Source organism: Rhineura floridana, chromosome 10 (assembly GCF_030035675.1).
Source record: "Rhineura floridana isolate rRhiFlo1 chromosome 10, rRhiFlo1.hap2, whole genome shotgun sequence".
Classification (NCBI taxonomy): domain Eukaryota; kingdom Metazoa; phylum Chordata; class Lepidosauria; order Squamata; family Rhineuridae; genus Rhineura; species Rhineura floridana.
The window spans coordinates 53,288,547-53,308,521 of record NC_084489.1 but is presented as its reverse complement, the minus strand read 5'-3'; the positions used below and the strand labels follow the sequence as shown (position 1 = coordinate 53,308,521).

Sequence of the window (19,975 nt, the reverse complement as noted above, 5' to 3'; positions counted from 1 at the left end):
GGCCTGGTCCTGCAAGGTGCCCACGTGCAGAGCAGGAGCCCAAGAAGGAGAGAGCAGAGACGCCAGCCAAGCACCAGCAGCAAAGCAGGCAGATGGCTCTCCCTCCCTGGGCGGTGATGGTCCTCTTCCCTTGCAGGCACTGGATCTCCCAAGCCCCCTCAGCCAGCCGGCTTATATATCCCCTCCAAAGAAGGGACAGGTGGAACAGTATCAGGCACAGCTGGCTGAGTACCTGGGGCCTGGTCCTGCAAGGTGCCCACGTGCAGAGCAGGAGCCCAAGAAGGAGAGAGCAGAGATGTTGGCCAAGCAGCAAAGCAGGCAGAAGGCTCTCCCTCCCTGGGCGGTGATGGTCCTCCTCCCTTGCAGGCACTGGATCTCCCAAGCCCCCTCAGCCAGCCGGCTTATATATCCCCTCCAAAGAAGGGACAGGTGGAACAGTATCAGGCACAGCTGGCTGAGTACCCGGGGCCTGGTCCTGCAAGGTGCCCATGTGCAGAGCAGGAGCCCAAGAAGGAGAGAGCAGAGATGTTGGCCAAGCAGCAGCAGCAAAGCAGGCAGATGGCTCTCCCTCCCTGGGCGGTGATGGTCCTCTTCCCTTGCAGGCACTGGATGCGATTTCACCAATTCCCACATGGGTAATACCTGGCACAGGTGTAAAGTTACTTAGCAGATGGAATTCTGGAGAAATGGACAGCATGAAGTGAAAGACTGCTCCTCTGCTTCAGAGCAGAAAACATGCAGAATGCACATTAATAAAGGCATGACTAAATGCATTCTGTGTAAGAGCTCACGATGACTTCAAAGGAGAGGGACTTAACCACAATTTCTGCCTGGTGTTCTCCATTGTAACTGTCCAGCAGGAATAAATTCAGGATGAATATTAATCCTGTAGCTTTAGAACTAGAGCAGTTGATATTAGAGGATACAACTATCAGTCAATATACCCTAAGTAACTTATCATTCAGCTTTTCAAAAACAAACCCCACTGTCCAGTATGTTCCTAGTTTCTTCCCGGTGCCAACTTTTAATTAGCCACTTTATGATTATCTGTATTACCAAGAACAATAAAATCATGACCAGCTGATACCTCTTAACCCCTTAATAAGGGGTTTGTATCCATCATGTCAAACTGGGGCTTAATTTTTTAAAAAAAAAAATTACATTCACTTTCAATTCACTTGGAAGTTTCTCACAAGCTTGTCCTTCAACAATCATCTTGAAAAAGGTTCACAGCAAAAAAAACTGATAGCAGCAATACTAATTTATTTTTAAGTTCTTCAAGCGACAAAAGTCTGGCAAATCCCCAGTTAAGGAAACAATGCCAGAGGCATCTGACAACAATCTTCTTTAAGCCCTTCTCCCAAAACAGCAGAACAATTTCCATATGCCATACAAAAGAAAAAGTTTAAAACAAATCTATTTATATTTATATGAACATTTTACAAAACTTGGGAGAAAACCCTTTATCAAGTGTGGGGAACCTTTGGCCCATCTGATATTGCTAACCTGCAACTCCCATCAGCCTCAGCCAGCAAGGCCAATGGTGAGGGCGGATGCGAGTTGTAGTTACCAACATCTGGAGGCCAAAGGTTCCCTGCACCTGCTCTATATAAGTAAGAGCTAGAGACCCTCAGCTGCCAATGTCCTGCTACATGTCTCCCAGTTCTGTCATTAAACCTATGATCAGTGATATCTTCTCTGGCAAACTTACTCACATTGGAACATAGTGATCTGCCTTACAACAGGTCAGAATATCTGTCCATTACATGGGCACGAGGGAATCTGCCTTATACCAGGTCAGAATATTTATCCATCTAGCTCAATATTGTATACTCTGATTGGCAGAGGCTTTCCAAGGTCTTCGGCCGAGGCCTTTCCAGTCACTTGCTACCTGATCCCAGAAGCAGTTGGTGGGATAGTGGCACTTACCTAACCTCTTGTCACTGGCATTGCAGCAGCTTACTAGGAGCCAGCAGGAAGGTTGGTGCATTTTGGCTCTACCAGTGGTAACCTCACTCCTCCCAGTAAACTGCAGTGATGCTGGTGATGGGAGGTTATGCTAGCGCCATCACTCTGCTGACTGCTACTGCCGGATCCTTTAACTGGATATTCCATCGGCTGAATCGAGGATATTCTGCATGCAAAGCATGCAAACTACTGTGCTGTGGTCTCCCTATAAATGTGAGGGCAAGAACGGGCAGGATAATCTAGATTTAGTGATCCGTATAATGATAGTTCTCAGAAAATAGTGCCAATCACATTCAGCAGGGGATAGAGAAAGATGCTTGTTCAGCATTGAGTATTGAGCCTACTCCTGCACATCAAGAACAACCTTGAATGAGGGCCAGCAGCCCGGGTGTAACTGATGGGGTAATTCCCTCAACAGACCACCCTAGTGTGCAGATGAGGCCTAATCCATAAAGGTGATCTCTATATAGACAGCCCTTGCTAGATCACAGTAACTTTTGACTTGATACATTTTAAAAAAATAGATCATACAAGTAAGATTGTTATCTTAACCAAACAAAAGCCAAAGCAAAAAAATCTATAAATTAAGTAAGTTAAAATAGTGCTTCTGATCTAGAGACCTCTTCATATTTAAGATCATATGCAGCGCTCATTTGAGTATTTGGCCATAGACTTCTCCTCCTCATGAGATGACTTGTTTTGGTCTCAGTAAACCTGGTTTCCTTCCCTGTGCTAAGAAACAAATAGAAACTGAATCATGATCAGAGGTAACTTAATCACTTTAGTCGCTCATTGTGGCAGTGACAGCAAAGACAGAGAAAGGAAGAAGCATGCAACATTCCAGTCTGCAAAATCCCAGGCACCAGATCATGGCAGTTTCTGATAGAGGACGACTGTTCCACTGGCATCTGCGCAGGGATAAAAATCAAGCACCCCTCTGAATGCTCCCAAGCTGGAGTGCGGCAAACGCTGCCTTGCTCACTACAAGCAGGGTTTGTGTTTGCTTTAATCCCTGCAGGTGCCCACATAAAACTTAACCTTGGAGCCTGGCAGGAGAAGGCAGTGGCAGGCACTCTCTAGGCATTAGCGCCTGAGACTGCAGTCCCAGTGGGGGGGGGGAACTATCTGCCAAGGTCTGGAGAGTGTCTCTTGCCTGAATTTACTGGTCAGGAAAAGGGGGAGGCAGGGGGTTGCATCCCATGCTAGTCCTCAGCACAAACCAACTGAAATGAATGAACCTACATTAGTCAGACCCATTAACGTCAGCGTATCTGCTCTGAACAGAACTAGCATGGGATACAACCCAGGGGCAGCGGGGGGTGTGTTACAAGCACATTCTAAGCTTTTTGAAAGTGGTCATTTGCAAAAAGCTTGAGCTTTTCCAGGCGGCTGGTTGGGACGTGTGTACCTGCACACCTCTCACTCTGTCCTGTTCCATAAATCACTCCCTCGCAAAGAAAGATTTCCAAAGATTTCACATTTTAAGGAAATAAAAATCTATTATGTGCAAAATATGCACAGTGTACTGAATATTCCATTAGACCTGTCTGTACAGAAATCAATTGAAAGGGTTTTATTAGCTAGTCAGTTCTGTAAGCAGGTCAGGATGTGATTACCTTCCTGTTCTTCAAGATTCAGTTTCCTATGCAGTTTGAAAGTCTGCACACTTCTATATTCCTTGGCATCAACTAAGGCGCCATTCATGGGCCACTTTGGAAGGATGATTAGGCAGACTGTCTCTCATCCCCTTTCCCAACCCTGTGAAAATGTATCTGCTCAAACCACTCCCGGCCTAGAAGTATAGGGACACAGGAAGCTGCTTTATATTGAGAGAGACCATTGGTCCATCTAGTTTAGCATCGTCACTACACTGACTGGTAGTGGCTCTCCAGGGTTTCAGGCAGAGGGAAACCCTCATCTAGAGGGCCACAGTTCTGGTATAATGAAAAGCTGCTGTATATAAAACACCCCTGCGCTCTTTGTGGGGCTGCCCTTGGACAACTTAGAAACTCCAACTGGTCCAAAATACAGCAGCCAGATTACTGGCTGAGGTTCCCGTTAGATCTCATGTAACTCCTGTTTTAAAACAGCTGCATTGGTTGCCAGTTCATTTCTGGGCTAGCTTCAAGGTGCTCATGCTAGTTTTTAACATCCTAAATGACTGCCCCAAATATCTGAATGACCGCCTCCTTCCCTACAGACCCTCTTGGGTGTTTAGATGAGCAGAGGGGGCCCTTTTGGTAGTTCTGCCACCCTCAGAAGAGTGGTGGCCTGGGAGAGGGCATCCTTTGTGGTGGCCTCTAAGTTGTGGAACTCCCCACTGAGGTGTGTCTGGCAACTTCACTGTACAATTTTATGTGAAAGCTGTACCTCTTTATCCTGGCCTTTGACATCTGAGATGTATATTTTAGGACCCACCCTATTTTGTGATTTTAGGTTGTTTTTAATTGTTTTAAGCGCTCTATTTGACAATGGTTGTAACTCACCTGAAACGTTTGGGTGAAAATTGGGTAATAAATGATGATGATGATGAGATTAATCATCAGCATCATCCCAGACTTACTAGTAGAGAGTTCATCAGCGAATCTTCGTGAATAGGCTAACAGGGCAATCCAAACCCAAGATCCACCAGGATGAGAGACTTTGGAATAGTCAGATCTTGGGCTACACTGGTGTTAACTCTCTCAATCTGGATGAGCTGGGGTTATGCTGGGTCAGCTGGTGGAACTTACACCAGTGTAAGCCCCCCAAAGGGGATGTTCCAGGGTGAGGTAAATGGAAATTTACATATATTCCAAACCTCTTTTAGCTCAGCCATGTGACGTGGCAATCTGGTAGAACTTACGCCGGCAAAAAGGGTGGTGCAAGTCAAACTATATTTTAAAGACTTATTTCCCTCTGCCAGGCTCAGGCAAGCACAGCCAGCAGTATCCCTGCTCCTGAACTGAGTTTGGAACAGAGTAACTTATCCCGGCTTAATTTAAGCCGGTGTAACTTCTGGTGGCTTGTGATACTTAAGGTTGCTCTGCCCAGCACTGCACAAGTATTTGTAACTCTCAATCACACCATGAGGTGAAAAGCCTACCATTCTTGCAGGCCTTGAGGCAGGCACGCTGATTAAGAAAGTTGTTGTTATTTCCACCGCATCCAGTATAGTTGAATTCTTGACACGTCTTTGTCTTTGCGTTGTAGTAAAAGCGAGGTACTGAAGCAGAACATGTTCCTTCATCTTTGGGGCGATAGCAAAAGAAGGGGGCACCTTTAAAAAAGAAAAAAAGAGGAGTTAATTAACACTATCAGGTTGTGGTTTTTTGGAAGTGTAGATTATGGTGATGTTAAGCATTCAGAACCAATAGTGCCCAACTCAAAAAGTGGGCTGAGTTTGCTATTTTATTTTGATTTTATATAGCATTTGTATGCTGCTTAACAAAACTGAGTTCAAAGTGGCTTATAATAAGAAAACATTAAAAATTACCAAACATTTCCATTGATGTAATTTAAAACACACACAATACCATGTAAGTAAAGCAAAAACAAAAAATCCCATGCACAATTCATATAGTTCAATGCAAAACCATTATAAACTAGTTTATCAGAAATGGCTGATAAGCACCAGCCCAGTACCAATTTTATATGAGTTCAGCAATTGGGATGTATCTGAGCCCAATCTCCCCTTCCATCTACAGCCCCTGTGCACCTCTTTAAATCTGCTCCAGATGGCTGGGGAACCCCTTTGAAATAGTGTGGAAGGTGGCACTGTGGGTGTGTGCACAGGAGAAAAGGGTTAATTTGTAAAACAAAACGAAACACTTCCATTCTGCCCTCCTTTCATTCATGGAAGTCTCCACTGGAGCACAGAGCCTTCCATGAATGGGAGCCAACAAGATTCCTCCCTCTGTGATCTCCTCCTGATAGCTACACTTTTAAGAGCTACATGCCGTGGTATGTGGAGGAAAAAAATGTGTTCATAATGAATGGATGACAATTGCAAATACAATATTAACCAAGCTTGGCAGTTTCAAAGTTTTTATATAAGTAAACCTTTTAAATTAGGGTCACTCTCTTGGGCATCAGAAAATGTTCCAATGCAAATTATTGTAATTTGCATAAGATTTCCCCCCCAGAAAACCCACATCACTGACTACATGGCAGGTAGAAATTCAACAAGAGCAACTTGCTATTGTATTTTTGTATCACCATGCTGAGAAAAACTGTAAACTGTTTTTTTGCTTGTCAAAGGTAAAGGGGCTCTGTCGGGGTGGCGGTGAGGGGGGAGAAGGAGGGTGATTCTATTGTTTTTAGATTTGAACAGAAATACATTTTCTACACTAAGGGGGCACAGGGCCTCTGTAAAGAAAAGAAAAGGATGTGTGTGCAATCCTTGGTGGCATGATGGGAATCCTACTCCCTTAGTATTACTACTAAGATGATTAGAGAGCAAGTGGTAGGATTTTACTTAGCAGAGCAGTGCAGTGTTATATCAGCACTGAACTATTTATTTATACAAATATTTGTATACTGCTGGGATTGTTTACAACAATCATCTATACAACAAAAACCATGTAAAAATTTAAAATCAGAAATCACTGACTAACTTTTACAGAAAGATATTTTCTTAATTATCGGCTTAATCTTGGCGGCATAGAAGAGTTTTCAGCAGACATTTAAAGATTAAAACAGAAGGTGCCTGCTGAATCTCTGTTACCAGAGCATTCCACAGGACTGGGCTGTCATATTAAATGCAGAACCACCACAGTTCTTTAACCATAAATATTTCAAAACACTAGCTTTGACAACAGCTATGCAATGGCCACTGTACTTAGGTTGTCAACAAATTACCCAGCCTTTTGTTAAGAACACAAAAGCCTGCTGGATCAGGTCAAAGTCTAGCAGACTTAGTACAATAATACCCTCCCTACCTGTGATTCCTGACAACTGGTATTCAGAGGCATACTTCCTCCATCAGTGGACTACTAGCCATTGATAGCCTTATCCTTCATGAATTTGTCTAAACCTCTTTTAAAGCCATCCAAGTTGGTCATCGCTACCTTTCAAAAAAGTAAACCATGGTTTAAGCCACGGCTGCAAAAAAACAACCTTTGGAGAAACAAACCATGATTTGCATGATCACATGTGGGATGTGGTTCACTTGTGGTTTGTTAAAGAAACCATGACATAGTGTCAATGGAGACTGGTGGCTCTGATGTCAGTGGGGCAGTGAATCCATTCCAGGTTTTAGTCCAAACTGTTAAGCTGTCCAAGGTGCTGAACCTATTTCAGGAATAGGTTTCAGCACCTTGGACAGATCCTTAAAAGTTCAGACTAAAAAACAGTGACAATGGAGCCACCAGTCTCCACTGCATAGTGTTATGTGCAAACTAGGCCAATAAATTTCTAGAGTTTCCCTGCCCTCCCTCAAAAAGAGCAAGTAAACAACTTCAGGCATGGAGAGGAAGAAAAATTTCTTGCTTCATCCTCAGGGCCTGTAGACCATGGTTGGCTTAGAAGGGGTCAGACACAGGCCAGTTCCCCCTCTCCTGGCTATGAGTCTGTACTAGGCATGGACAAATCTGTCAATTTTGGTTTCTCACTGTTTTTCCGTTTTCCAATCTGAAGGTCAGTCTCCACATTTTGTCATCAGTTATAAGAGAGTCATGAGATTTCATTTGCATTTTAGTGTGAATTTCTCCTTATATGCACATTTGTATGTAATTTTGCCAAATATACACTTTTTACAAAGCAATTTGCTCTATTATCATTTCTGTTTGCAATTTTCATGAATGTATACATTTTTATGCCCACTTTACCCTAGTATATGCATTTTTATACATATTATTTGTCTGGAGAACTGCATAGCAATATTCAGAGGACAAATTTCAAAGGAAGACTACATGGGAACACTTCTTCATAGGAAATACACTGCTTTTACCTTTGCTTTTCATTTGTATCATCCACAGTTCCTGCTCAATGTTAGCTGCCATTCACTTCTTCCCATTCACACAAGTAGGCATTCCTCTGGAGAAGATTAGTCTTGTTTTTTCTTTGTGGCCTCACCCTCTAATTATACATTTCCACTCCCTCTGGTTGCTAAGGTGACCGAGCATGCTCAGTCTGTTCTACCAGCTGCAGTAGGTTCCTTTAAAAAAAACCCCACAAGTGCAAATATCTGTGTTTTTCCTGGTAGGATACAGCTGAAATACAAATCTTTCTTTGAGCAGTGTTATGCTTTTGCACACAAGGGGAAAATAAAATAAAGGCACCATTTGCAGCAGCACAACAAGGCCAGCAGAATGGAGGAGAGCAGCTGGAAGTTGCTTGTCAGCTTACAGGAAATAAAATAAACAAAGGGAGGAGGAAGGAGTGGGAGTGGGAGTGGAGAGGGGAACGATTGACACACCCACCTTAAGGCATCAGAGCAAAGCGTGTGCAACCACGAAAGATACGGAGTGAGGACTTTTTTTCTTCCCTTTTTGTACTATTAGTGGATTGAGTTAGTACAGATTTACAGGGGATAGCTTTTGTTTGCCAGTGATGTTGCGTGACCCATGTAAATTTAAAGGAGATGTGAGTAGCACCAAAACACACAGTAAAGCACCTTGTAGATGAACTCTATGTTTTGGTTTGCATATTGTTTAGAAAGTGCAAATTCAGCAGGTTCGCCTTTAGAAACAAACTCAATTGAATTTTTCCTTCATCCCTACTCTGTACACATCATGCATTTAGAACACAGTTCCCCCACAGAAGCCTGGAAATTGTAGTTTGTTAAGGGTGCTGAGAATTGTAGCTCTGTGAGGAGGAAACTACAGTTCTCCAGTATTCTTGGGGTGTGTGTGCTTTAAATATATGGTGTGAACATAGCATGAGTGTGTGTAGAGAAATGGTGAGTAAAATTAGGAAACACAACAGAACATTCCATCCTCTCCCCCACCCAACAAGCTCAATAGGACTTTTGTCTTGTATGAAAAAAAATATAACTACTTCTCGTCGGCAGGCAGACATCCATGCAGGAGTTCTTATCATCATATCGGTTTGGGTTTCCTAAACATCCTCCGTAGAAAAATTTCTCACATTTCATCGTCTGGATGTTGAAGAAATATTTTGGAATTAAACCTCGACAGATTCCTGGGTCAGATTCAAGTCGGCAGATTTTAGGCACTTCTAAAAAGGATTGAAAAACAACAAACAGATCAAAACAACCATCTACGTCAAAGCACTGCTGTTAAGAATCTACCCAATTCCATGATTTACTTCAGGATTTGAAATTTGAGGATGACTTACTCTTGATTTTACTGCAAGTTTTTGAGCATTCTCCAAAACTCAAGAAGTTGTTGTCGTTCCCCTCGCAGCCCCCATAAGAAAACTCCCTGCAGGATTGTGAGAGTCTATCATAGTACCACCTGGTCAGTATAGCCCGGCAGGATCCTTTAAGTGGTGGCTGCAGACAGATCGCTTTGTTGTCTGTATGAAGATGGAAACAGGGAAGGAAGAGAAAAGCTTCAGGTACAAATCCCAGAATTAAGAAGGGGGGGGGGAAGAGAAATTTGTGTGCTGAAAGTTGTTCTCAATTGAACATAAGAAGAGCCCTGCTGGATCAGGCCAACTTGTTCCGCATCCTGTTCTCACAGTGGCCAACTAAATGCCTGTGGAAAGCCCAAAAGCAGGACCTGAGCTCTGAGCTCAACAGCATTCTCCCCACCTGTGATTCCCAGTATTCAAAGCCATACTGCCTTTGACAGAACATCACCATCATGGCATGTAGGCACTGATAGCCTTATTTCTGGGAAAGGCCACAGCTCAGTGGTAGAGCATCTGCTTTGCACAGCAGAAGGTTCCAGGTTCAATCCCTGGCATCTCCAGGGAGGGTTGGGAGATAGCCCTGTCTGAAATCCTGGAGAGCAACTGCTAGTCAATGTAGTGGCAATACCGAGCTTAGATGGACCAATGGTTTGATTCAGTGTAAGGTGGTTACCTACAGCCAAAGTGCTGAATGCCTGGAAGAGAGCATGGCTAGCTGGAACCCTGAACAGAAACACTCTATGCTGCAACATTTTGCTGCAGTCTGCACTGCAACATTTTGCTGCATATTTAGCTTGCATTTCTGAATTCTTGCATTTTTTGTTGTTTATCAACATACCTCGCATTTAAATCCAACTCAAGTTCCTTCTTTAACTAGTTATGTTTAAGGGGAATATCATTTCTATATGACAGCCTCGGAGGCCTTAAACGAAGGCTCAAGAGCTCTAGTAAGCCAATGCCATCCCCAAACACTCAGGCACCTCATAATCGTCTGGCTACAAGCTGGGCAACAAGAAAAAAAAGTTGCAATCAGCGAGCGCGACAGAGCCACCTGTGGGCAAAGCGGGGATTTAGGCAACAGAACTTTGGTTGGCAGCCCCGCCAAGATCACAAGCAATCCGTTTCCCAGCGCCTGGCAAGAAAACAGCTAATAAAGCCCCCTCACGCCCAGTCCCGCCGATTACCTCCCGCCGTCGTTTGGGACCAGACTTGTGTCAGAAGCCACAAAACCGAGCCTGCCAGCAAAAGGAGCCGCGAGTTTCCACAAGCCCGATCCATCATCGCGTCTGAGTTGTCGAAACAAACACAAAGATGTTGGGCTTCTTCTCCCTTTGCGCCATGGCTGTCCCTTTATATACGATCCCAGCGTCTTCTTTTCCCCGCCTCCGCCTGGCTCAAAGTCTGCGCGCGTTTTCCAGGCACGGCCCGGGAGTAGGGAGGGCTCGCTAGGGGTGATTCATACTTTTCTCTGAAAAGCGATGCAGACAGCGAGGGGACGGGCGGAGCGCCCCCTTGCCCGTTGGCTTCACTCTGCGCGTCATCGCGCGTCTTCCGAAGAAAACGCTCCACTGAGGGGGTCGCTCGCCGACCCGACGAATATCCGGGGCAGGGAGAGGTTGAGGGATGGGTGGGGCAGCCTTGGCGCCTTGCCACCCACACGGGGATGGTGAAGCCAATGGAAGAAATCCCGCGTGGAAGAAAGTAAGCGTGTTGACAACCTGGCGCCAAAGTCTGTCTAGGGCTCCATTGGAGCGAAGGTTTTCTGGTCCACTAGAGGTCATTTCTGAAGTTAAACTACTATCAAAGCCAGGGAGGCTGTGGCATTGCCACGTTACAGTTGTTGTGTCTGTCAGCTGTCCCCAAACTCCCCCCCTCCCATGGGCCACTTGAAGATCGCTGAGGGTCTTGGAGGTCTGCTTAATGATTTTTCTGCCTGTGTGGCAATTGCACTATTTTATGACTGGTGAGGACCAGAGAGAGGGCTTTTTCAATAGTGGCCCCCACCCTTTGGAATTCTCTCCCAAATGATCTCTGTCATGCCCCTTCTCTGATGAGCTTCCGCCAGACCCTGAAGACATGGCTCTTCAGGAAGGCTTTTGGGATGGCCTAGGTTTTTACTGTTGTTTTTAAATTTTAATGTTTAATGTATTGTTTTTATTCTGTACGTCGCCCAGAGTGGCTGGTGAACCACCCAGATGGGCGACTAATAAATTCAATAATAATAATAATTTATTTATTTATTTGATTTATGTCCCGCCCTTCCTCCATTTTTATTGCTTCTATGCTGGTATAGCACAGTGGGGAGGAGAGCCTGGCTTGGAGTCCAGAGTCTGTGAGTTCAAATCCCCACTTGTGTCTCCTGGGTGTCAAGGATCAGCTAAAGATCACCCCACAGTGAGTGGCTCAGGGGTTATGTGCCCTGCCACCTGTACAGCTGTGGGCAAGCTGCATAGTCCTAAGGAGCCCAGTTGCCCCCCAGCTGGCAGTTGTGGACAAGGAAGGGGCTAGCTTGTGCAGCTGTGGCAAGCTGAGCAGGCCCTAGCCAGCTGGGGAGGACTAGCCTCAGAAGGAGGCAATGGTAAACCCCCTCTGAATACCGCTTACCATGAAAACCCTATTCATGGGGTAGCCATAAGTCGGGATTGACTTGAAGGCAGTCCATTTCCATTTCATATTTCTTATATAGATTCTGTGGGATTTAAATGGTAATGCCACGTAAGAAATAAAAGCAGTTAGAATACAATTAAAATAATAGGAATATTTAATGGGGTGAATGTGCCATCTCTTGTTTTCAGCAATCCACAGACATGCTGAGGACCACCAGAATGAAGCTTGTAGACCATTGGTGGTCCATGGGCCACAATTTGAGAACCCCCGGCCTAAGTCTGACCTTGACACAGAAAGCCGTTTTCTACAGGTTCAACTATTTATCCAGCTAGTCCAGTTGTTGTATCCAACTACATTCTACTCAGAGTAGACCCACTGAAATGAATGACCCCAAGTTAGTCATGTCTGTTAATGGGGCTACTCTGAGTAGGATTAGCATTGGATACAACTCATTATATTTATTTCTACTTTTCTGTTTTGCCTTTTCTCCAAGGCAGCATGCATGGTTCTTCCCCCCCACCCCTGCTCCATTTTCTCCTCACAACATTATTTTCTTCTAGTCTGAGCAAGAACAGAAGAGATCCCTTTACATATGCTAGGAATGGAAGTCTGTGAAGAAGGCAAGGCTGAGAGAAAGTGGCTGGTCCCAGGCTACCAGTGAGCTTCATGACTGAGATGAGATTTCAACAGTGGTCTCTTTAACCTTAGTCTCTCCCCAGGAATGGGGAACTATTTTCAGCCTGAGGACGGCATTTCCTCATGGGGAGCCTTCATGAGACTGCATGCCAGTGGTTTGCATGGCCAGAGGTGAAAGTGGGTGGATCAGCAGATGTGGCTCTTACCTTTGTGCGGTAGGCTTCATTCCAGCTGCAGAAAAAGTCAGAGGTTCCTACACTTCCATCTCTTCATCCTGGCAAGCAAGCGGCATTATCACCATTCAAGGATGTATTCTAGCCTGGCAAAAGCAACTGAGAGTGCAGATTAGTAATAGTGAGCAGTGTGGCCTGCAGAGGAGGCATGGCCTAGCTAGAATCCTGAAGAACAGAGGTCTGGAGAGCCACATTTGACCCCTGGGCCTGAAGTTTCCCACCTTTGATGTAACCATTGCATTGCATTACCTATTCCAGCTGGTAGGATTTCAAGCAAAAGGAGATCTTTTGCATCAGGTGTAAGCTGATCCACCCAACTGGAGGTGGTGGGGACGGAACCAGGGACCTGACCCCTCCTGAAGCAGCCAAGGATTGACTTTGGGACCTTCTGCATCCAAAGTAGAGCTGTGCTGTGGTTGCTTTGCTTAGAGATGCCACACACACACCCACACACCCCACACAACATTTATATCCCAACTTTCCTCCAAGAAGCTCAAGGTGGCTTACAAACATGGTTCTCTGCCTCCTGATTTCATCATTACAGCAACCCTGTGAGGTAGGTTAGGTTGAGAGACAGTCACTGGCCAAGGTCACTCAGTGAGCTTCATGGCTGAGCAGGGATTTGAATCCTGGTCTCCCAGGTCACTCTAACCACTACACGCACTGTGTGATGAAGGGCATTAACTGGTACAGAGGTATCTAACTCTGCCACTCCATTAGATCTGTTGAAGTGGTTCTAGTCTTCAAAAACATTTGCCACAAAAAATCCAGTTTTGTTTAGAAAGGTGCCATGGGACTCCTTTTTGCATTGCTGTGAAAGACAGACATAGCCATCGCTCCAGAAGTTGTCACTATAAAGAATAGAATCTGTTTATAATCAATTCTAAATAATACTGTCCAGAATGTTGTAAAAAATCTTCAATGCTCTCATAAGCCATTTCTACTAAAGGCTGTGAGCTGCTATCCAGTGCTCTGTAGACTCTGATTTTCTTCTCCAACACCAGTAGTTTCAATGACTAAATGTGCTGTATTGTGTTAGGCTGCAATAGGCACAGCTGCAATAGTGTCACTTACATGGTCTGACTGGTGTAACTCTAAATAATTGACCATTAAAAATAAAAAAAATTAACCATTACTAGTTAAAATGATCTTTGAAGCTGATGGCCACTTTGTGCTTCTGTTCCCAAGCTGTGACAGAACAGATGTCTTATCATCCCACCCTTGTTATAACTCTGAGAGAAATGGCAGTGAGGTCTCTCTGAGAGGAGATTCACAGAAGTGTGACTGGGATCACATTGGAGAATGTCTCTCTGCATGGGCAGGAGCAAGCTGGCTCTGCATTGTGCTCCCAGCTAATAGCAGGAAGACGACCAGCAGGGCAATTGTGCAGGGGACTGGACGGCATGGGCTTGTGTTGGTGGGGTGGGTGGGTCAGGCTACAGCAGATTCTTCTAGTCTGAACAAGAACAGATCTCTTTATATATGCTAGAAACCGGAGTCTGACTATTTGTCCATCTAGTCCAGTGCTACCTACTCTAACTGGCAGCGCTCTTTAGAGTCGCAGGCAGAGGTATTTCCCATCCTTTTCGCTGGAGATGCCAGGAATTGAATGTTTGGCTTTATGCATGCAAAGCACATGCTCTGCTACTAAAGTATGGTCCCTTCCCTGTATTCTCCTCTTTATTACTGATTTATATGTAGCAAAGGTCCTCAAGAGATACAACTACATGTTCAGATGCTCTTAATCCATTGAGTGCCAAAAGCAGGAAGTGAACAACCTGGAAAAGATTGATCAGTCCTGGTACATTTCAAGAACAATATCCAATTCTGGCCATTGCAGGAGACAGGAGCTGGATGAAACTGTGGGGTGGCCCAAGTGACTGTGTCTTCCGCTCTTTGGGGAAATCTGGAATCGGTTATTATTAGCTTTCCAGGAAGAATCTAAACTAAGCATTGATATATTCTATAAAGGGAAACATCTACTATTCCCTGCTCCTGCTCCCCAAGTTCAACTGGTTGAGTATGCCAGGCATAAACAATAATAGCATGGAGGGAGGAATATGGACAAAAGTGGAATGAGCCACTTACTAGCCTCAATTACAAGTTGTTTCACAGAGCAGGAAGTTGACACCACTGTACTAATGTTTGGTGGTGCCTAAAAATGAAGCCCCAAGAGCCTAATCCCAGGATAAGTGGAAAAAACAGGTGGCAGGATGTGATTAAGGGCGTTACTAACATTAATTTTTCCAGAACCTGATGGCGGACCAAGTGAGGAGGCGATCACACTCACCTTCCAAGCACGAGAAGACAGAACTTTTACAAAGAAATCTCTGCCCAGTTCTTTCTATTGTTATTGCCTTGATTTAAGTTCTTGCTTCCTTGCATCTTGGTTAAGCTAACAAATGCCTTCGGCATCTTGTTTTCTTCTTTTATTTTAGTTAGTACTCACCTTGCCACAATATCTTATGTTTTTCTCTTCATGGTCTTCCTCCTGCCTCACTCACTCACTCACTCACTCACTCTCTCTCTCTCTCTCTCTCTCTCTCTCTCTCTCTCTCTCTCTCTCTCTCCTCCCAGCAGGAGCCCAGGGCAGCAAACAAAGCACTAAAAACACTTTAGACTTCATAAAAACAGAGTTTAAAATACATTAAAACAAAACATCTTTAAAAACATTTTTAAAAGCTTTCAAGACTTTTTAAAAATTGTTTTAAAACATTGGTTTTAAAAAAAGTTTAAAAAACATATTAAAAAGAAATTCCAACACAGAAGCAGAATGGGATAAGGTCTCGACGTAAAAGGCTTGTCGAAAGAGGAAGGTCTTCAATAGGCGTCAAAAAGATAACAGAGGTGGCACTGTCTAATATTTAAGGGGAGGGAATTCCACAGGGTAGGTGTTGCCACACTGAAGGTCCATTTCCTATGACATGCAGAACAGACCTCCTGATAAGATGGTATCTGCAGGAGGCCCTCACCTGCAGAGCGCAGTGATCAATTGGGTATATATGAGGCAAGACGGTCTTTCAGGTATCCTGGTCCCAAGCTGTATAGGGCTTTGTACACCAAAACTAGAACCTTGAACTTGGCCTGGTAGCTTGACCTGGTGCCCTCCAGATGTTCTAGACTACAACTCCCATCGACCCCTGCCAGCATGGCCAATGGCCAGGGATGATGGGAGTTGTAGTCCTTCAACATCTGGAAGACACCAGGTTGGAAAAGGCTGGTCGATTCTTTCCTGCCATACATTTGTTATAAACATTGTCTTAAGGCTGCCCATTACTTTGTTTCTCATTTCCCGCCCCCATTACATTCCACTTCCCCCCCCCCATGCTTTGTGGCTCTGATTCAGAATCCATTTCATCTATTATTACTTCTGTGTTGTGTTAGTTTTAGATTGTGAGACTCCAGGCAAGGAGAAAAAAACAGATTTTCTTTTTTAAACTTTTAAAAACACTTGCAGAGTGCCTGTGCTTGGTACTGTCATGCTAGGAATCTTGTGATAAAAGGGTGCACAGCAATCGAAAGAGAAAGTATGTCTCTTTACTCCATTGCAGAAGAAGGTCTTGCCAGCGGGTGAACAAATCTATGAGGAATGTGCAGAGAGAGAGGCAAATCATTAGCAAATCATTTTAGGGTGTGAGTTAACTTAGCTGGAATCTATTAATAACGGTTTTTGTGGAAGTTTCTGCGGGAAGGCTATTCCTTCATGCACTGCTTGTGGGCTCCCTGGAGTGTCTACTCAGTCATTTTGAGAAAGAGCTGCTGGAGAAGCTGGAACTTTGGTCACATCCAGCATGGCTCTCATGCCTGTCTTAAGGTATGTACAAATGGGCCTTGCAACAGTGTGTTGCAGTATGCTCCTATGTAGGGTTCCAACCAGGCTGCCATGCCTCCTTCCAGGATATCACACACGTAAGGAACTCAAGCAGGGAATCTCCCCCTCACCAAAATAATACTCAAAAATTCTGTAGCTACTAGGCATGGTCAATCTTTATTGGGCTGTTTTTGGGGTGGGTGGGGGGTGGCTGTCTCCTTGGTTTAATTTTTCTTCTTCTGTACTTCTGCAAATGTTGGAGATTCTCCAAGCATGCTGATACCACCAGGTCCATAGCTAGCCTATATGTTGGGGGGAGGGAAGTAGGGGGAGATATTTTTGTCTGTAATAAATTTAATTATTTAATTTTTGTAAAAAGAATTTGGGAGGGCAGAAAGATGTAGGGAGGCAGCCCCCCAGACCGCCCCCCCCCCAGCTACAGCCCTGGATATCACACTCTTAGGGCACTTCCAGACCACCTGTTTACTGAGCATTCATCCCGATTTGTTTGCAGGGAGATTAGACAAAGTTGGCTATCTAATGAGCATTCATTCTGATTTGTTTTTGGGGAAGTTAGATAACATTGTGTCAAAACTAATGTTATCCCACACTTTCCAGTGCATTTTCCCATTGCTTTCTTTTTTGCAAAAAGTTTGATCTTTTGGGGAAGTGGGTTTGTTGCGCAAGAGCTCCCAATCGACTATGCTGAGATAAGATTGAATCCCACCTGAAAATAGTGAGTGTCTGGAAGCATCCTTACATCTCATTGGTCCTGTTTTGGTTCAGTTTGTACTAGCACTCACTACCAGAGTCTGCTGTTGGAAGGAGTGATGTGTACTTATATCTCACTCTCCTTTAGTAAGCTCAGAAGAACTCATGGGGCTCCCAGTATTTTCCCGAGGTTCAAGTCCAGTTAGGTGGTCGGTATGTACACCTTAGAGCTGTACCATTCAACAGCAGATATTTTGACTGTCACACTATTGTCTTGAGACCTGTTATATACTATTACAGAGGCAATCAAAAGACACATAATCAGGATGAAAGTTCTTAAGAACCTATAGATATGCATCCATTGTTGGCTGGTGCCCAATGGACTGGTGGGACAGTAAGCAGGGAGGCCAATAGTGGACTGAGCCAAAGCCAATGACAGGTGCAGACACAACCAATGATAGGTCAGTTTTGTTTCCCTGCTTCTCCCTGTTGAGTTCTATAAGGGGCAACAACACTAAGGCCACATTCACACCAGACATTTATTCCACTTTTATTCCATTTTAAATAGTCATGGCTTTCCCCAAAGAATCATGGGAAGTGTAGTTTGTGAAGGGTGCTGTGAGTTGTTGAAAATGGAAATTTTCTATATGACAGCCTCGGAGGCCTTAAACGAAGGCGCCATAAGTTGGAAGGGTCGCCATAAGTCGGAATCGACTTGAAAGCAGTAAAAAAAAAGAAAAGAAACAGCTTAAACTACAGTGAGAAGAATAGGATGGGTTCCAAAAATATGTATCTCCAATGTCAAAGACCAAGATAAAGAGGTCTGTCTTTAGCATACGACAGAAACTACATAATGAAGATGCCAGATGCATCTCTGTGAGGAGGGAATTCCGTGACTTTGAGTTCTATGATGAGAGTTCTAGTCCAGCAATATCTAAAGGGATTCCCCACTTCTACTTTAGGCAAAACTCTAGTTTAAGAATTTCAAATGTTCGATCTTAAGCATGCTTGCTAAAAGATCCCTAAAAGATCATCTCAGCCCTTATATACCCAACTGGTCACTGTGCTCTACATCAGAGGGTCTCCTGCAGACACTATCTCAGCAGGAAGTGTTTTGTACAATGCAAAAATCAGGTGTGGCGGCATCTACCCTTTGGAATTAGACAGGTGCTGCTATCTCTGTTTTTTTGGCACCTATTGAAGAACTTCCTTTTTCAACATAAGTTTTAAGTGTGTTTTTTTAATCCAAGAGTGTATCTGTGTTGGATTTGAATTGTTTTTACCTATACTTGAATACTTGATCTCTCTTTTTTTTTTTTTTTTTTTTTTTTCAATAATTTTTATTCAGATTTTCATAAAACATACAAGACAAAATCATAAAACATTCAAAGACAAAAAACAAAATCAAAAATAGTTAAACAAAAAGAAAAAAAGAAAAAAAAAACAAAAATAAAAAATAAAGAGTAAAATATTGACTTCCCATTTGTCAAAGATCAAATCAGTTATAAGTCTATAATATATAGCAATCCTGTCTCTTAAATCATATTATAAAATCACTTTCCTCCAGTAGTTATCTTACTTAATCATCAAATCTCATAAACATTACTTTATTCTTTCCACAAAAAGTCAAAGAGAGGTTTCAATTCTTTAAGAAATATATCTATCAATTTTTTTTTCCAGATAAGCATATCGATTAATCCATCTCATTACTAATTATGATAATCTTATTGTCATAACCATAGTCAAAATAAACATTTCAATTAATCCATCACATCAGAATCTGTTAGGTTCAGTAATTTCAGTAGCCATTGTTCTATTATCTCTATTAGTTCCATTTTCCATCTTCCATCTTCAGTAGTCTTGTTAAGTCCAGTAATTTCAATATCCAATCTTCCATTATCAGTATTCCATAATAATCTTGCTGTCAAAGCCATAGTCATATAGTAAGAGTCTGATGGGAATTACTTGATCTCTCTTGACTGTGCAATCTCCAAGCCAAATATTCTGTCCCACATTGAATGAGGGGAGGACCCATGGCTCCGTGATCAGCAGGACACAGAATCAAGCGACAGTTCTACAGATGCCAGTGTGGCTGAGGATCCTTTGTACAAACAGCTAAACCTTAAGAGAAGCACACCTTAAGCATTTGTTCCAGGTAGATGTTCCAGTTGTTCCTTAGCATTATCTTTTGGACTAGGTTGGCCTTCACCAGCCTGGTGCCCTCCCATTGTTTTGGATTACAGCCCCCCTCAGCCACAGCTGGATTTTTTTTTTAAAGTTCTTGAATGTAATGCGGGAGATGAGTAGACACTATGCAAAACTGTTCTGTTTTTAAGATGTTTTGTTAAGATGGTTTCTAAGATGTTTTATAGATGTTTATATCACTATAAAGTGTTTTATTACTCGTTTACTGCCCTGGGCTCCTGGGAAGAAGGACAGGAAATAATAATAATAATACATTGATGTGATTGTTAAGCTGTTTCTAGGGTGTTCCCTTGCCTCCCTGGGGGGGAGGGAAGAGCAGCCTTAATAGTTTTTTCCTCCCATAGGCTTGTCTTTTCCATTTTCCCATGCCATTTTTCACCCCACCCCCATTGTTTCAGGGAGGCAGAAAAGGCCAGACATTTCCTCAGCAAACGTGTTTCCTTTGGAGCCCTCAGCATGGCTGGTGTTTCTATTGTAGAAAACGTCAAAGCACACATCCTGTCTCTCA

The 19,975-nt window shown here is 43.6% G+C and overlaps 1 protein-coding gene across 1 annotated transcript; it reads right to left on the bottom strand.

The window, feature by feature from the left end:
• Positions 1–212: 212 nt before the first annotated feature.
• On the bottom strand, positions 213–10,799 carry TFPI2 (tissue factor pathway inhibitor 2). Its single transcript, XM_061587213.1, has 5 exons — positions 10,449–10,799; positions 9,247–9,426; positions 8,947–9,126; positions 5,054–5,227; positions 213–2,700 (listed from the first exon to the last, which is right to left on the bottom strand). Exons 1-5 carry the CDS (start codon positions 10,543–10,545, stop codon positions 2,651–2,653), a joined length of 681 nt encoding a protein of 226 aa, XP_061443197.1. The 5' UTR covers positions 10,546–10,799; the 3' UTR covers positions 213–2,650.
• Positions 10,800–19,975: the final 9,176 nt, after the last annotated feature.